General features: G+C 36.5%; 1 protein-coding gene across 2 annotated transcripts in view; it reads right to left on the minus strand.

Moving 5' to 3' along the window:
* Positions 1–1,043: 1,043 nt before the first annotated feature.
* LOC121316118 (homeobox protein Meis1) overlaps positions 1,044–17,902 on the minus strand; it is a 61,211-nt gene continuing 44,352 nt past the window's right edge. Inside the window, exons 10-13 of one of the 2 annotated variants that reach the window (XM_041250898.1) lie at positions 6,315–6,373; positions 5,022–5,111; positions 4,613–4,707; positions 1,644–1,732 (exon numbers count right to left, since the gene is read on the minus strand). In XM_041250898.1, coding sequence (XP_041106832.1) covers positions 4,649–4,707; positions 5,022–5,111; positions 6,315–6,373 — 208 coding nt within the window. In that variant the 3' untranslated portion in view covers positions 1,644–1,732; positions 4,613–4,648. Of the gene's footprint in view, positions 1,733–4,612; positions 4,708–5,021; positions 5,112–6,314; positions 6,374–17,902 lie in introns of both variants that reach the window. The other variant, XM_041250897.1, reaches the window with a different exon arrangement.

Below are 17,902 nucleotides of genomic sequence, written 5' to 3' on the forward strand. Positions count from 1 at the left end.
TGACACATGTCTCACTGTTCCTGTAATCCCCTTTAAAATCATACAAATGAAGGCATTTCTCAACAAGTGCAATCAGCATGACAAAAATATTTTTTTTTTTATTTTATGTTCAGATTTCATTACCGCACACAGTTAAACTACAACATCTGGGCTCTGTTGTTATTATACAGTCAAAACTGCTTTAATCAGAAAACTCTAAGACTCGGTGTGCGAAGATCATTATTAATTGTTATTAAATCCTTGGTTTCTTGATAGAAAAGCTATCCACAAGCATTTTTTAAACCACAACAAAGGCATAAGCTTTATCCCATTTTAGTGAATTCTTTATGCATGCCAACTCATATCAAACTGCTACTTTTACAAAAAAAAATTGCAATAATACAGTTCATTATTTCCAGTGCTTTTTGCACAATTGTTTTTTTTTTTTGTTTGTTTGTTTTTGTTTTTTTATTTAATTTTTACAACGTATACATCAACTCTCCAAGATAGGACCATGGAAAGGAAACACACACATGACTGATGTCCTGCTCAGAAATAAAGTGAACATAATCAAAATGAAAATCTTTCTCAGTCCATATATTTAAAAAAAAAAAAAAAAATTGTATTTAAATTGCAGAAAACTCATTTGGTGGCTTCATGTTGCTACGGGAACATGAACGTTCTGATGTAACACCTTTTGGTTTCCATGCTCCCTCCTAAGGTCAAAGGGAAGGATGTGTCAGAGGAATTCTGCACCGAACGTTGTCGACTGAATTCATATCATCTACCGACTTAGAAAAAGGGTAGAAAGGGTAAATTTAGACAAGTCCGGTTAAAGTTTATACCACAGATTTACTTAATATGTACGTTTAAGTTCGGTTCCGACCAGTCTCTCTCTCGTATCAACTTTGATGACCCTACTGACTCAGGATTGCAAATTATTCGTTTTTCTGTCAGTAAACGTCCAATTGACCTTTATATATATATATATATATATATAACATATATATATATATATATATATATATTTAATATATATGCCAAAGCATTTAAATCCAACGGTTTCGGAAGGAGGTTATGGTCTATGGAAATGACACACACACACACACACATAGTGTGGAAAAAAGTTCACATCATTTAAAAAAAATTCTATAAGAAACAACATTATATGCAGAACAGTACGATAGCATTTACAATAATTAATTCTTGGCTCGCTAAAAAGTCCAATGTAAATTGTACAACAGTACTCAACATGTCCCCCAGGAGTCATTCATATTATTTGCTTTTATTTGTTTTCTAGGGTGTTTCCTGTTTGTAGGGTCCTGGTAAATAAAAACACAGGCTTCTCCTTGGTCCAAAGTTGATGCCAAGAACGGAGCTCCTTAGTCACTGTATTAAGTGACTGTATATACGAAAGATGTTTTTGCTGCAAACACTTTTTGTTTTTCCCAAAAAAAAAATCCTTTAAGCTACTGGGCATGAATGTCCATGACTTGTCCACCCATAGTTGGGTCCCCTGGGTTAAGCATTGTGGGGCTAGATGCTGACATTGGCATTCCAGGGTGGGGTGGTCCACCATGCATCATCATTGCTGGGTGATGGGGGTGTCCAGGAATGTAGGAATGCATGGGAGGTCCGTGGCGCAGCTGAGCAGAATGTGGGGGCATCTGGGGAGGGTTATAGCTTGGCTGTCCCATATTCATACCCATCGGACCAGTGTGAGACACATAGTCACCTGGCATGCCTTGTAGCCCTACAAGAAAATATATATGAAACATTGGTTAGGTGTGGGCTAAATACATTTTTAAGAATGCCTATGAAAACATATGTTTTAGAAAAAGGTGACTATCGTAAGTCCAAATAATCACACCTGCCTTTTCTTAAGAATTGTACAGAATATAAAGACCACACTTCTCTGACTGCTGAAAGAATGGAAGGTTGAATACCCCCTCAGTTTCTAGTCTATGGCAGCCTACATATAAAGCCTCTAGGTGGAACCATCAATGTCTATAAAATGCACCAGCTGAAGTAAGAGATATGTAGAAATGTCCTTAAATATTAATTGTGCAACTACAATATATGGCCACTAGAAATCCCAAAATAATTTAAGGATAAACAGATCAAACTTGATTTTAGCCACACTATTCAAACATTCTGCCTATCTCTACTTTTCCTGTGCAATACACACAGAAACAAATAAGCAGTTGTCATGATTATCATAAGATACATATTTGCATCCATTGTGTTATTTACAAGCATGGATTTTATATTAGTGAAAACAGACTGTTTTTATAGAAATCCCTAACTTCGCTCAATGCATTTATAATATATTCATTTGAAGAAGAAACAATATTGTAAAATAATGTACTGTGTAGCTAAATGATACATGGTTTAATGTTTATTGATCCAAACAGGAGTAGGTCTAAATACCGCCACTGTTTAGACACTGAAAATAGTGATCTTTGTGTAGCAAGGCTATGAAAAACAGTATCTTTTAACAGTGCACACAAGTCTCTTTAGTGTATTAAAACTGAACCTTTATCAGTAAGGTATCTTGCAACAGGATATCCTTCCTTCTGTATTAATACTAGTCATTTACAGCATTGTCAGATCAGCACCAATATGATATAGTTTATTTGATATGATTTACTTTAAAGGAATAGCCATGAATTAAATAACCGTCTGGAACACACCAACACTGAAAGCACATTATTTTGTGAACTTCACCCAAGTGGCTTTTCGTTTGATTCAATTGCTCGCTCTCTCTCTCGCTCTCTCTCTCTCTCTCTCTCTCAACCCAGTGAAAGATTATCAAATGTGTGCTTAATAATTGGAGAGTTGATTTCTTAAACAAAGGCCTCCAATGATGCCAAGGAGAACTGGGGTCACTAAGCATGCTTACTAAAGCATACCTAAGAACTTTTGCAAACAGAGGGAAAAAATGAATATGTTCATAATAATTTATTTTGCTGTGATCACTATTGTCTGGAAATTAAAATTAAAATTGCGTAGACCCTTGGCTATTTTTTTTTTTTTTTTTAAACTTAAGAAAAAAAAATTAAAGTCAGAAAATAATAATCCTGCTTTCAAAGGGTCTCTGTCTTCTGCATGGATTGCTATGGTTTATAGGAACTGACAGGTCTATTGTTTCTGAGAACTATAAGCTCCATAATCGTCAAGGGTAGAAAGCATAACGCTCTTGTTAAGTAGGTTTCATTGGCTTTGGTTTTAAGTACTGCTGCACTGTGACTGCTAAAAACACCTTCAATTCAGGTCTCGGGGCTCCTCAGCAAATAGCTGCTTAATCTAGCCTTAAGGAACATTTCTGAACTAATGAAAATTGCTTATAAAATATAATGTACCCTCAGCCCCTTAATCAAATAAGATGATAACATTTGTTGTAATAACCTATTAATTTAATTGGTCATGAAGCATACAACACATCACTTACATTTAATTGACCTAGAAACTAAAGGAACAATATTTGAATTAGCCAGGCTAGGCAATGTCCATGATAAAGCAATAGGGTTGCTGCATACCCTAGCTTGGTGACATTTTTGTCATTCTGATCTTTGATTCCAAATACAGCCCAATTACAGAATTCAGTGACCAAGTGAATACTGCTAAGGCATTATAAAAGACAACAATGATGCTGAAAAAGGAGCTTTTGAAAATAGACAATAACTTGCAGTCTTTTTGATATGTAATACGTGGCTTTGAAATCATAATATGGATTTCAATAAATAAGAAAATGCATGAAAAATGCATATTTTCCCTTAAGTGTAACAATAGAAAAACAGGGAAATTCTTGCAAAGCTTGCCTCACAAGGCCTTCTACTGAAGACTGTATTAATGATCTCTATTTTTGTATACTGAATAAGTCAAATCCATTTGTCACACTGCTAGTGATGGCATATTTAATTTGGATATAGTCAATTAGCCTGGGCTAAGCTCTCTACCCTGCTGCGCACACCTCTATTTTGCATTACTTTGTTTTCTCCCCTTTTGCTATAAGTAATCCTATTATGATTGACAGGCAAAATGGGAATAAAGTAAATATCTATAGGTCCATTCAATACATTACGGCAGATATGTTTGAATGTATGCTGGTATTTATTTTGCCTATAAACAGTCTCTGTTTTTCTTTTTGCTGGTGTCTCCTAGGTTAGTGTATTAATGTAACTCATGCATCAACTGTGGTAAAACAGATTTATGACACTTTGGGGACATGCTCTTTCCTCTCCTTGCACTGCTGCAGACTGCTTACATTTTGCCAATCAGTCTGTTGCTATAGTAACCCCCCCACCTCTTCTTCCAACTCTCCCCCTCTGCCCCCCACCCTCCCCTGGCTGCTTCTTGTTTTGTCATGTGGTCAGTAATATGCAATAGTAAAACACAGAGTAACTGTACTTGGCAATGGCTCTATAAGTTGTAAGTTTAAATAATGTTTTTATCTGAAAAGGAGGAAGAAAAAATAAGAAAAATGGAAAATAAGGAAGAGTGAACAAGCATGAAGCCATGGGCAGGAAGAACATATAGAATTACACCAAAAACTAAATAAAACATGAACCCTGTGGTATTAGTCATAGTAGTAATAACAACACAGTGTGACAAATACCCTGTTTTTACTTACTTCCCCTTGTTTTGCGTTTGGTAAACTAGATGAAGGTTACATGTAGTGCCATTGCCCCTCCATGCCCATATTCATGCCCATTCCACTCATAGGTCCTAAAAGGGAGATAAAAAATCAAGAAGATGCCAGAAGATGAGCAAACAGACAGAAGCCAAAGGAGCCAAAAAAAAAAAATAAGAGAAGATACAGGAGGTAAACCTCTGTATACCCTCGGAACAAGAGGCCAGATAGGTTAGCCCTCCACAATTACCAAGTGCAAAGAAGACAGGGAAGGCAAGGCAAGGCAAGACAGTACGTGCAGTGCAAGATTAAGTGTAGTATCTGTGTGGGTGAGGACACAGCCCTATGCAGTAAGATTAAGGGAGGCAGGGGATTATAAATAACATGTTTTTTTTTGTGTTTTTTTTACCAGGTGGTCTAATTCCCATGTGCTGCTGGCCATCCATGACAAAACCTCCCATCGGCTGTCCGTCTGGATTGTAGGGTGCTCCTTGACTTACTGGAATAGGGAATGGGACAACAGTTAGATAATTGACTCATTAAAATTCAACATCAATTAATTTTTTAACAAACAGCATGTCTAAAGCACAGCCTCCACATTCTACTGAAAAAGATGGTTAAATTATTATATTCCATAACACTGAACTGTAGACTCTGAGGTAAAACCAGGAGAAACAGTATTAAGTAGACAAAGTCTTTATCTCTGTTTGTCTTACCAACATGCCCAATGCAGTGACTTCTCCCATATGAACACTAATATAGCATTCTTCAGTACTGAAAATAAATAAATAGTACAGCCCCCCTATTACTTGCATTAATACACAGATTCATTCATTCTATAATAATGTAGCCTATATAGTAGTATAATATTGTTTGTTTTTTTTCCATATATGCTGTTTTCCCTGAAAATAACTAGTCATGCTAAAACCCAGCTTAAGGCAAAAAGCTCAGAAGAGCAGAATTAGTTTTCTATGTGCATCATGTGACTGCAAAAAACAACCTAAGGTCATTAAAACAGCATCATGTAACCATTTACAAGTTGTATACAGTCATAGGTCCCAGACACCCAGTGCATCACATTAGTATAAGGCCAGTGTGTCCACAAACCTCAAAAAAAGTCAGCAAAAACAAAAAGAACTATTACTTACTAGCAATCCAGGTTTTAGCCATCCAGTAAAAAAAAAAAAAAAAAACCTTCAGAAATAAGCTGCTTTGGGTTATTGAAGCACACCAGCTCTACCTCAGTGAATGTCTTTGAACTTTACTGAGTCCCAAAAGCAATGCTGACCCCATTGCCCTTATGACAGGTAATAAAGTTTACAGCAGTTCCACACCAAGCCATGCACCAGGGAGTGAGTGGTCATAGTAGCAGGAGAGTAAAAGCTGGGAAGGAAAACTCATAAAAGTCGCATTCATTGTTTTTTATTGTTGTTGTTTTGCTTCATTTGTGGTTTAAAATAAATTAAACAAATAGCTCAGCTTAGCTGAGTTTAAATTCAGTTATTGGTTCTTTATTTATAACACTTTACTTAAAAAGTTAAAACGATTAGTGTTGTTATTAATTTATTTTATTTTATTTTAGTTGTCAGTCACTCCCAGTCTCCATTGGTAGTTTATTTACCAGGTAAAGGACCTCCCGGTGAATGGCTTGAGGATGGTTTTCGCCTGCGAGACTTGAATACAGTTACTATTGTGGACTTGCCTGCTCGATTGGACTGGTCTATCATGGGTTGAACTATTCTTCTTCTTGCATTAATGAACCTGAAAAAAATAAAATAAAATAAAAAAACAAAAAAAAATTGTGTAATTTGTTATATATGTATATATAAAAAATCAGGGTCTCATTTACAAGGAGAAAAAACATATTTTGGCTTAGTGTTTTAGAACTTCTTCACCCCCTAAAACTCCACCACCATCCTCCTTTTACCATTAGGCAATTCTGGTCTTGCTAAGCCTAAAAATATCTAAAACAATTCTGCAACCTCTTGTGACCTTTGGTAGTGCAAGCTCAGGGTTTCTGACTTGATTTATGTCCTTCAGCTTTTACCACAGTTGGATATTTCCATTTCATCTTTTGAAGGGGGAATTAGTAGACTTTTCAGGAAACAATAGCCATGCTACTCTTTTCAGGCTAAAAAAGGGGAAAGGTGGGGGCAGAGGGGGAAATGGTACGGACGGACAAAGAAAGATGTTCATATGGGCATCTGCTGGCTTGCCTAATTAGTGAAGTATCTATCTTGTGTCTAGTGTTTACATTACAGTTATACCAGCCTTCTTCTTTCCCCCTTTCTTTTCAATCCTTTCTCTATTTTAATGTCCCAAAAAAATGGACACCATCAAATGAGGGAATGTCTGGAGTTTTATCACCACCAGCTCATACTGCTGGGGGAGTTCAGAGCAAAGCATTCCTTTTATTGCTTTCTCGTTTTTTGACTCTATGTAAGTCTGAGGTCAACTGGAGGTCAGTGCTGTATAGCTCATGACCTCTCCTGTTTGGATTTTATCGTGGAACCAGCCAGGCCTACGAAATGGAATCAGAAATCTTCTAGGGCAATCTTTAACGTATCTGAGACCAGATGCACCACCGAAAACAAAGGACAAGTTATGCACAATAAAAAAGGCTTTGGAGATATATAGAGTTGCACTCTGTTCTGTGGGTCAAGCACACACCACATAATTGAGAGTTCAGAAGATGGTCAAATGGAGCAGAAACCCATGCAATCAACTAAAGCAGCATCCGCCATTAGGGGTAAAAGTTCACCTTTTCCTGACCTTTCTCGCTCAAGGATCATGCTTATGCTCTGTTCAATTTCTTCGTCTCTTTGACACAATAAGCAGTACTATTCCGCAGACTGTTGAAATAGGGCATTATTTATTTTCAAAGAATTGCTGCATTTCTCTTTTTCAGCCACTATTCTTTAAAATGCATTGTTGCTTTTTCACAATTTGTTAAAGCATGTTCCTATTCTTAACTGTGGAAATGACTACAATCTTGCTCACCGAACTGGGCGTTTAATGCTTCATCCTCATTATACGCACAGGTGTACTACAAACACCATGTGAATAGGCAATTAAAATGAAAAATCTATTTTTTTCATTAACTGCCTTTGTTGCGTGACCAATTAGGGAATAATTTAGTAACTATCACTGGAAAGATCTGGATTGAAGATAACAAAGGTTACTTTCACTGTGCCTATCTAAATGCATATGAATCTAATCTCGCAAGCACAGTTCATCAGTGCAAACCCACAATCCACCCCCTCACCCCCCTCACATATGCAGAATATAAAACACACACATATACAGTAAATGCACACACTCCCAAGACATACTAGGCTTTCTTACATTCCTCGCATTGCAGGATACCTTTGGAAGTAGAGGTTTTCTGTGGACTAAACACTTCTTTCTGTACCTGCACTTTTGGAAAACTTTCAGCAAACATCAATACGGTACAGCTACTCGCTTCAATTCTACCCTTTGAATCATTCTCAGCACCTTCTCTAAAGAAATGGTAACCAAGTATAAAAGTAAAGTATATATATATATATATATATATATATATATATATATATATATATACACATCACACACACACACACACACACACACACACCCACCACACACATCAATATATATATATATATATATATATATATATATATATATATATATATAGATATAACACACACACACACACACACACACACATACATCTTTGTGGCTTTATTAAATGTATTACTGGTCCCACTTTAATTGTGCTCTGAATATTTTGGTTCTTCACTTAGAAAACAACACTACAGATAAATTGTGGCCTCCTGGTATTTCTGATCATATGGTCTGACTGCAGCTAGCCCATTGCAATGAGTCAGAACTACTTTTCAATTATAGTGTGGTCTTTAAGATACCTGCATATTCCATTCTCAAGTATAAAATACAATGAAAGAATCAAAATCACCACCGTCAACCAAAGAAAAAGACCAGTGATAATACAACTAGTGCAAATAAGAACATTGATTTTAAAGCCTTCATTAACACTCCTTTAAGTTTGTCTCATTGACAACTGATACCACAAAATATTTAGACTCTAGGCATTTAAAATGTACAAAATGCAATAATAACCTGAAGCAGCTCCCCACTGAACTATGCATTCAAAAATGCAGCCAATCAAAGCTTTCAATGATAGTGAATGCAAATTGGCTCCACTCGCTGAGCAAGAGCACCACTTTCCAAAAGGCACTTTATACTGATCTGTTTCTCAGCCTAGCATATACTTATATACTTAAATAAATGCTGACATGCACGTAGAGAGAATTCATAAACAAGAGCATCGTCTCTCTGTTCAAAGTAATAAAATGTCATTTTTGCTCCTCCCCCTACAGTGTCAATCTGAGGTCATCTCCTAAACCCTGTATCTGTTTAAATAAACTGGTCCAGCTGTTTGCTGCAAAAATTCCATTTACATCCCTCACACCTCCCGCCCCCCCCTCACTCCCTGCTTCACCATTTTAATCAGCTCAAACTAAACGCTCTGCATTGGAATGGGTGTGAGTGGACTGCAGGACTGTACTGTACACTGACACACCACATACACTGTTAACAACTACCATACGAGTCGCAAAGCCTACGTCTACAGAAAGGCTAGAGTTTATGATCACAGCAACAAAAAATAATTTAGTATTGGTGCCATAGTGAAGTATTTGTTACTTCTTTGCATTTGTGGACACACAGTTGCATATCCTGACAGTAAATTTTACAGTATTGAATGATATGTGGATAATTTAATCACAGAAAATATTAACAGAATGCTGTGTACGACAACACATTTAGAACTGGTACCTAATTATTTGCTGTATTCATACTGTTTGGCAATGATGATTTCTTTAATAAAGACTAAAAATCCTTGTATGGTGTTTCCATTTTTTTTTTTTTTCCTGTACCACAAGTTTAAATGTTAAACAATCAGGCGGAAATTACAAGGAAGAAAAGCTGACAGTGTTTGGAGTAAACTACAGAGACCATTATGAACTTTCAGAGTTTAATTTATTTAGTTGTTTTTGACAAAGGTTACTTACACAGTGGGGAAAACTAAAGTCTTTTAAAAGTGCCATGTGTTCATGAAAATTGTTAAGCTTTGCACAGCAGTTTAAAGCAAAACACCAAATTTCAATGAATTCTCCTGTCTAAATATAGTTTAAATATACCTTGCCTCAAATTAAATATAATCGCCTAAAATTTCTAACACCTGTCCTATTCTTTTGATATATCAAGACTGTTACCTCTCTGTCAGAACTGATCATAATCAGTTTTCTCTAATCCTGAAACACAATATGGATGTCACCTTTAACATTTCCTTGTATATCTCGATACCTAAAGAAAACAGTGAAATCAAAAGGGGATTTTGGTAAAAACAACAAGGGGCCACCCAAATCCCTTTGGCTGCATGAAGAACTATTTTTTCACAGTGGGAGGCCATTACCTCTCAACCCACCCATAGTTCAAGTCACCAAACCAAGTCAAACATTCCCATTAAAAGATGTCTAAACTTCTTCTAAAGTTTACAGAGTTACTAGATCACGTAGGGGCCTCTGCAACACTTTATAAAAACAAGCTGCGTTGCTCATAATGATCCAGTGCCCTTTGCATCTCATTAATGAATATACAGCCTGTCATTCAACACTTTTGTCTTCAGACTCTTGCCCTATACAAACCACTTGCCAATGGTTACAACTGAAATCACAATAAAAATGTATTTTGTTTGAAAATAATTAAATAATAATAAATACACTTTAACCCTTAAGAGTCCTGGCGGGACGTCAAGGTCTTAACTTAGCGCTATTTAGAGATCTTAAAAGTACTGACGGGACTTTTAAGTCCCCGTGAACAGGCTGGCTTTAGGGGTGACGTCAGGCCAGAAATGAACACACAGATAGGCAGTACTGGCTGGTGAAACTGAGACGCTGCGGCGTTTGGTGTTTTATTAAACACACAAACAAATAAAAGCACAGAGCACTTTAGGCCAGAATAAATAGACAAACAAAATGTACTAACACTAAACAAAACAGACACTAACAAACGGGGACAAACGCAAAACAAACAAGCATCGTGCTGATCTAATTCAGAACGTATGGCAATTATAATGTTATTATTATTTTAAAGCTTCCTCCCAACTTTCTCTCCTGTTCTCTCGTCCTGAACACACAACCCCGAGTGATTGAAACACTGCATCTTTTATGCAGGTGTACTGAGACTCAATTGCTAACCAATCATTCAATCTGGAATCTCAGTACATCTGCACGTGAACTAATTTGTGCACTTCCCCGTGCTCACATGCAAACACCCCTTTTAATCGGCATGTGAAGTGATATCCTCGTGTCTAAATACAATTATATATTTTAAACCACTCCTGCTACACAGACCCATTTCTATCCCGTGCACCAGCATCTATATCCCAACATTAGCACACCACATGCAACATGACAAGCAAAATACGCAGAGGGGCAGAGCACACTGCCGCAGTTGCATTTACCAAAGTATATGTAAAACAGATTTTTGTCCTGTTCTCATGTATACTCAATAAAGGAGTTATTTTTTTAATTATATAACTTAATTTCACATTATTCAGCTCAACAAAAACAGGACTGAAAGGGTTAAACTGTAAATAAATAACTCATTTTCATTATGGCATATTCCGCAGCTGAACAGATTGAGTGTTGCTTGCTACATTTACTGAAATGAGGCCTTAAAGTACAGTACTTATGAATTTAAAAAAGTCAATTCATATGAAGTCATGTTTGGCAAACATTACTCTGTTTAGTTCTCCTCTTCAAGATGAAGACAGACCAGGGCAGCAATACATCATCTGTAAAAGCTGGAAAGAGGGCACAAGCACTGCTCTCTGCCCACTTCAGAAACATAATATTGGAAATTTCTCCAAGAGCAGCAACGCCATCAGTCATAGAAATCAGCAGGTTTTTCATTAGGCTCAATTTTACCCCCTTTGTCGGAAATGGAACATTTGTCAAGAGTGTGGCAATGTCCAAGGCTTTGCAATGTGTAACACAATCAACAAGTAAACGCCTGGATGACCGTCAACTATGTACACACACACACAGAAATTACACTACACACATGCAATAGGCCACTGATTGGAAAGCAAACAAAATTAATCTAGCGCTTGATTAACGCCACTGGGCTGCTCTGTAGTTTTTTTGTTACATTTTCTGCTTCTTCTGGATTATTTGAGAGTCAAGTCACCAATGTTTTTTTTTTTTTTTTTTCCCTACTTGGCAGAGAGTTTTCAAAACTATGTAACCTTCATCTGTACAGTACAAGCAAGACACAGGCCCCAGTGCACAGCATCTTTTTAATACAGTCAAGTTGCTTAGTATTGGATAAGTGAAGATAAACACAGACTTTGGGCAGACACCAGCAGCCGGATGCATGTTATTCCACACTGTACAGCAGAATAGGCATATTCAAATATGGCATTTGTATTTGTCTTTGACCAAATTTGGATGCCAGAGCTTAGACACTTTTGAGGCCCTTCGTTGTATACAGACTTACAGGTTTGTATAAAGATTAGTGAATGTCAAGGCAGAATAGCCCACTTTGACATATTATTATATACAATACTTGAACAGTTTCTCTTTTCATCCTAGTTTATAATCATAATTAGTGTTTCCATCAAGTTAAAGGATGACATGATTATAGTGCTCCTAAGCTTAATTCTCCATGAAGTCAACAGTTTGACAATACTGTTTTTGATCCTCCATGAAGAAAAAGGTACTCCACCAAGAAAAATTTAATAGAAAAAATCCTACTTTGGTAATTATCAAGGTAATTTGGTCAGCTTTATTTTAAAGTGCCACACTGCTTGAATAGGGTGAACAAATAACTAACAGAATGGCTTGTTACAACTCTCTTTTCATTATGCAATATTTTTCCTGGAGTACCCCATAAATCAAACACACTTATGTATAGAAGTATGCAATTAACAAGCATCTTTCTCTTAATTTAAGAATAGTACTGTTCTATCAAGAGCACCACACAAATCGGTTACCTACATTTAAGCAATTCTTAGGTATCCTAATCTTTGATTAATCCACAAGAAGCACTTAAGAAGGGGTCACCACGGGTCCAGGTCACTGCAGCTCTGAACAGTGAAGGAACACCATACTGCTGATCAGATGTTGTTGACACAATATTGGTGGAGCTCAGGTCTGTGCAAGCATTAAATACCAGAGAGGCAAACTGTGTGCAAACACTCCAAAAACGTGGACAAGAAAGGACCAAACTCAGGCTTGTAAAATGAACTATAAGCTATTAATGGATTTTTGCCAATGTTCTTTTTTTTTGTAATAAAATGCTAAAAACACAAAAGCTGTCTCGTTGTCCTTTGTATCAGTATCCCTATTGTTCCCCGTATCCCCAGGGTTGGAGTGTATTTTGTCTAAAAAATATGATTGAGAGGGACTGGAATGGGTGCTGCAGGGCAAGTGGTTAGACTTAAACTGACTCCAAAACACACCTTTCAGACATCTGAGATCTGCTGTGGACAATAAACAACAAAAAAGTTGACTTGTGTCAAAGCATCCAAATAACCTAATTAATGATGTATCTATTTATTTATTTATTTATTCTCATAAAATGACAGACACTAAAAGCAGGTAAATGAAATAAAAATGTAATTTTACTTTCCAAATTGTATGCAATCAACCTTAATGCCTTACTATTTTCAAGTTTCTACTTTGCAAATAGAATATAGTCAAAAAGACAACCTATTTAAATCTCCAGTGATTGAAGTCTGTGTTGTTCTCTATTCCTTTCTGGATTTAGACTAACAAGTACAGAAATGGAAACTGAGAATTTTCTGTAGTCATCAACCACACTCATAAAACTGCTCTTCCTGCTTTTAAGACGTTTTGCCTTATTGACAAAACAACATAGTGTGATGTTTAAACACCATATTTTAAAGTATTATTAAACAAAAACAATACGTGAAACTCGATGAACCCCAATTGATTTTAGATCAGAAGAATCGGAATTACATAATCTACAATCTTACCACGTGCTTTTTTTTTGGAAAGCACCCTTTTCCATCAAAAAGGCTGCGCCACGAAGCATCCCATATGGGAAAACAGTGAAGCTGCACAGCTTTTAGCTGTCTGCGCCTGACGCATCGCATTCATCTAGAACAGAACTACTATATGAACCAGGCTTCAATAAAGTTTTCCACGATTCTGAAACAAACAGCATGTTTTAAAGAATGCCTCTGATGCATGTTTTTTTTTTTTATTATTATTTTAGCTGTCATCGATTTACATGCTTGCTCGCTGTCATTTGCTGACCTACAGCTGCATGTAAAGGCTGCGTGCACCAACCAAACAACTTACAAACACTCACAGATTTACATTTTTAAAGGAAATGAATCAAGTGTTTTACGTCCATTTCCAAGATTTCACTAACTTTTTTCAAATTCCCAATTTTCACGATTTCCGTGACCTCTGTGACAAAATCGTAGCCCTAACTATACCTAATAGGAGTGAATTGAGATTTTTCTTCTTTTTTTTTCTTCTAACAAACAGAAAAGATTCTCTGATGTGATTCTAAGGCCAGCCCACTCCATGAGCCAACTCCAATGATGTGTTTTGAGGAATTAATTTTTTATCTGGATCAAGGAAACCTCAGCTGCTACATAATTATTTGGATTACAGATCTGTTATATTTAGATGAGAACACAGTGCTAAGGTTTTGTTTTGCTACTGTATGTGGGAATATTAAACCGTACTCTACTTAGTTTGGAAGAACAGATTACTTCAGATGCCAGAACCGATAGAGTAGTGCTTAAAATAAAACTGTAACATTTTAATTGGAATGAATGTTTTATTTCTGTATAACCATTGATTCAGTTATTCTGTTCTGTGTTGTATCAATACAAAATTAATAGAAAAAAATCAACTACACCAAATAAAAGGTGTATGTATACAGTGCAAAACCTTTTTATCAAGTGTGATTAGATACAAGCTGAGATACAATTCAGTTCATGCTTTTCAATAATTGGTTCTTTTCTTTGCCAGGGAAATAACCTGAAACAATTACCTGGGTGCAGTTTGCCAGTTCAAACATTCAGTGAAATCAAACGTCATGCTAGACTCCCCCTTCATTCCCATCATTCCATGCTCCTTTTACTCATCACCTCTGAAAAGCTGGCCAGCAGGCCCCACCCCATGCTGGTCTCTCCTCCCCACAGCAGGCCAACCACTAGGCTACACAACATACGTTTGTGTTTTTTTTTTTTTTTTGATACACATTTCACGTATTCCCTCACGCTGTGTTGCTCCCAATAATTTATGAGTAATCTGCACCCAGTCTGCTCTTTAGCATTTTTATTTAATCTCAGCAGCAGTGATTTACAGGGCCTCACCATTAATAATACAAAATGTACATGTGTGTTAACAAGTTTGGGAGACTGGAGACAGGGGCTTGGGCTGTGCTGAGCCTTTTTTAGGAAACAGTTACACAGCAAGCACCCTAAATAAATGAATATATCCAGAATGTTTTGATGTTTTGTGTTTTATTCCGTCAAGCAACATAGAGTTGGCAGTCAGCTGCAATTTTAAAAGACACGAGACCTAAAATAATAAAATAAAAAAATGGAACATGTTTTACTAACTATAACTTTACATACTTTTGAACGTATTATCCATATATATATATAATATATACTTTATATATATAGATATATGATATATATAATTTACTAACTTGTTTCAGTGAAGCCTCTTGGCATCACAGAGTTTAGAGGAAGTTTGGTAGCAAGCAGAAAGGCAATTTCTGTGACTACATCACTAAAGCTTATGGAAATGCCTAAGGCAATATCAACTATCTTTCAGTAATATAATATTAAGCTTTTTGTCTCCAGTATAGAAAACAATGGGTTGGTTCTCTTTTGGTTTTATTATGAGGAGCAACTGACATTTTTTTGCATTGCTTGGGGTCGCCAAGGAGGCACCAGTTTTAGTTATTCTGCCATAAATCCACACTTGATTGTAGCTGTAAATGCATTATTTCTGTAAAAAAAAACACACACACACACACACACACACACACACACACACACACACACACACACACACACACACACACACAAAACTAGAGGTACAAAAATCTATGCATGTAGGTTTAATAGCCACCATATCACTGTAGGCTTGCTGTGCCTTGATCTGCTTCACAGTGAAGCATTTAAATATTTTAAAAAAGAGTGATAATGTGATTCGCTATATACTCACTTCAGGCCCCTGACTAACACAGCTGAAAAATTGATCTCCCATGGGTTGTTGTAAGGTCATAGAAATTGATAACCCCAACAAGCTTCCCTTATGTCAGTCTGCCTGTATCCAACAGATAGTGCACTTTGTAAATTAATCCTCCAAAGGCAAATATATTGTAAGCAGCTAGTCAGTCATCTCCAAGGTACTAAATTGAACAATACAGTGTTGACAGAAATTACATTTTCTGTAATGGGGTTTAATATATCTGAAACCTGTTCCATTGGCCCCTAGTCTCTATATCTGAGCAGGGTTTGTTAATGCAAGTGATGCATATATCAAGACCCAATTTGTTCGCTAAAATGGATTAGGCCATGTAATCAGAGCCTTAGCAATATTAATCTCTGACACTTATTGAATAAAAAATCTCTAAGCTGGGAACTTTCTGCTGGAGTTTCAGTGTGCTTTGAAAATGTTCTGCTATTTCACATCAAAGAGAGTGGAGTTTCCCACCGTAAACATTTATCTGCAGTTTTTGGGCAATTAATTAGATACACTCAGTTATATCTGGTGTTGGGTTTCAATATCCTTTTCTGATAAGGGAGTCAGTGGCATAAGTATATGGAACTTTACTGTATTACAGTGTTACACCATATAACTAGGGATCTACCTAAATTGCGATTTCGAAATTGACGGGTCAATGCGAAATGCACCTCTTTTAGCGGTGAATGCATACCAGACAAGCATGGAGAGAGAGAAAAAAAAGAAACCTTGTTTAAATTAACTACTGCACAACACAAGCAACACAAACTATGTAGCTTCCTTCTGTAGTTAGGCTTTTTTTTTTTTTTATTCTGTTGCTGTCCTGTGTGCATTGCACTTGGGCAAAAATAAAAATAAAGTCCTTAGACAAATAACATTTACAGAAAAAAATACTCCAAAGTGTTTAACATTCTTGTGCTTTCAAATGACAACAATGTTTTAACCAGCCTATCAGTGTGTCTGTACTGGCTTTTCTGTGAGCTGTACTGTACAGAAGTGGGACAATGTCAGTGCTGCATTGTTTTGATTTAGTTTGCTAAAATCTAGTTTTCAGCATTGGAGGTAAAGTACCAGAAATGGACAACAAAGCAAAAAATAAAAAACAAACTATTTCGGCAGATGATCGTGTCCAGATATTTCCCCAAAAAACTGTACATGCAGATGGAGGTAATTGTTTTGCACATCTTGTAATGTGTCTTTGGAGAAAACACGATCTATCGCTATATAGCTTCAGAATCACACATTAAACGAAAGTCTACCAAGAGGCTACTGAACAGAACGTAAAATAAACACTTTCCAGAAAACAAACTGGAAAGTCAGTGCAGACAAAAAGTATTCCTGTGTTGGCCAAGTTAAATCGGTACTACAGGTATGATCTAGCATAGCCACCTCGCTTCAAACAACCTGCTGCTTACCTCTTAAACACAGTTAGAATTGTAGACCTGAATAGGCATGTTTTCTTCTTTTTGATTCGGTACTAATAAAATAAATTATTGGATGTGACAAATAACATGACAACGAACATGCTGCATATATTGCCTTTATTAAAGTATGCCAGATACCCTTGGGTAATTAAGTTTTGGGACTGTTTCTAATCGATTTCCACATCTGTATAACTTGGCAAAGTTTGCCTTACACTTCCAACCAATTCAGTCAATGCAGAACATACAATCTCAATGTATGGGCAAGTCCACACCAGACAGAGAATGTTGGTAGCAACTGCTGAGGGATGTTGCATGCTTGCCTTTAACAAATGACAGCACTCTGTTTTAGTAAGGAAGCAAGTACCACTATTTTTAGGCTTTTACAGTGCTCTGAAATATTGTCTACTTAGGTTTATTTAATGTTTAAACAGGTCAGCGAAATCCTAATTGTATTCCATAACCTACCCATGAAAAATAAGTACATCTACCATGATTTAAGTAGACCCCAACACATAATAAAACCTGCCTTCTTAGGAGGTTTTAAGCCTTGTTAGGAG

The sequence above is a fragment of the Polyodon spathula genome, chromosome 5 (genome assembly GCF_017654505.1).
Source record: "Polyodon spathula isolate WHYD16114869_AA chromosome 5, ASM1765450v1, whole genome shotgun sequence".
Classification (NCBI taxonomy): Eukaryota; Metazoa; Chordata; class Actinopteri; order Acipenseriformes; family Polyodontidae; genus Polyodon; species Polyodon spathula.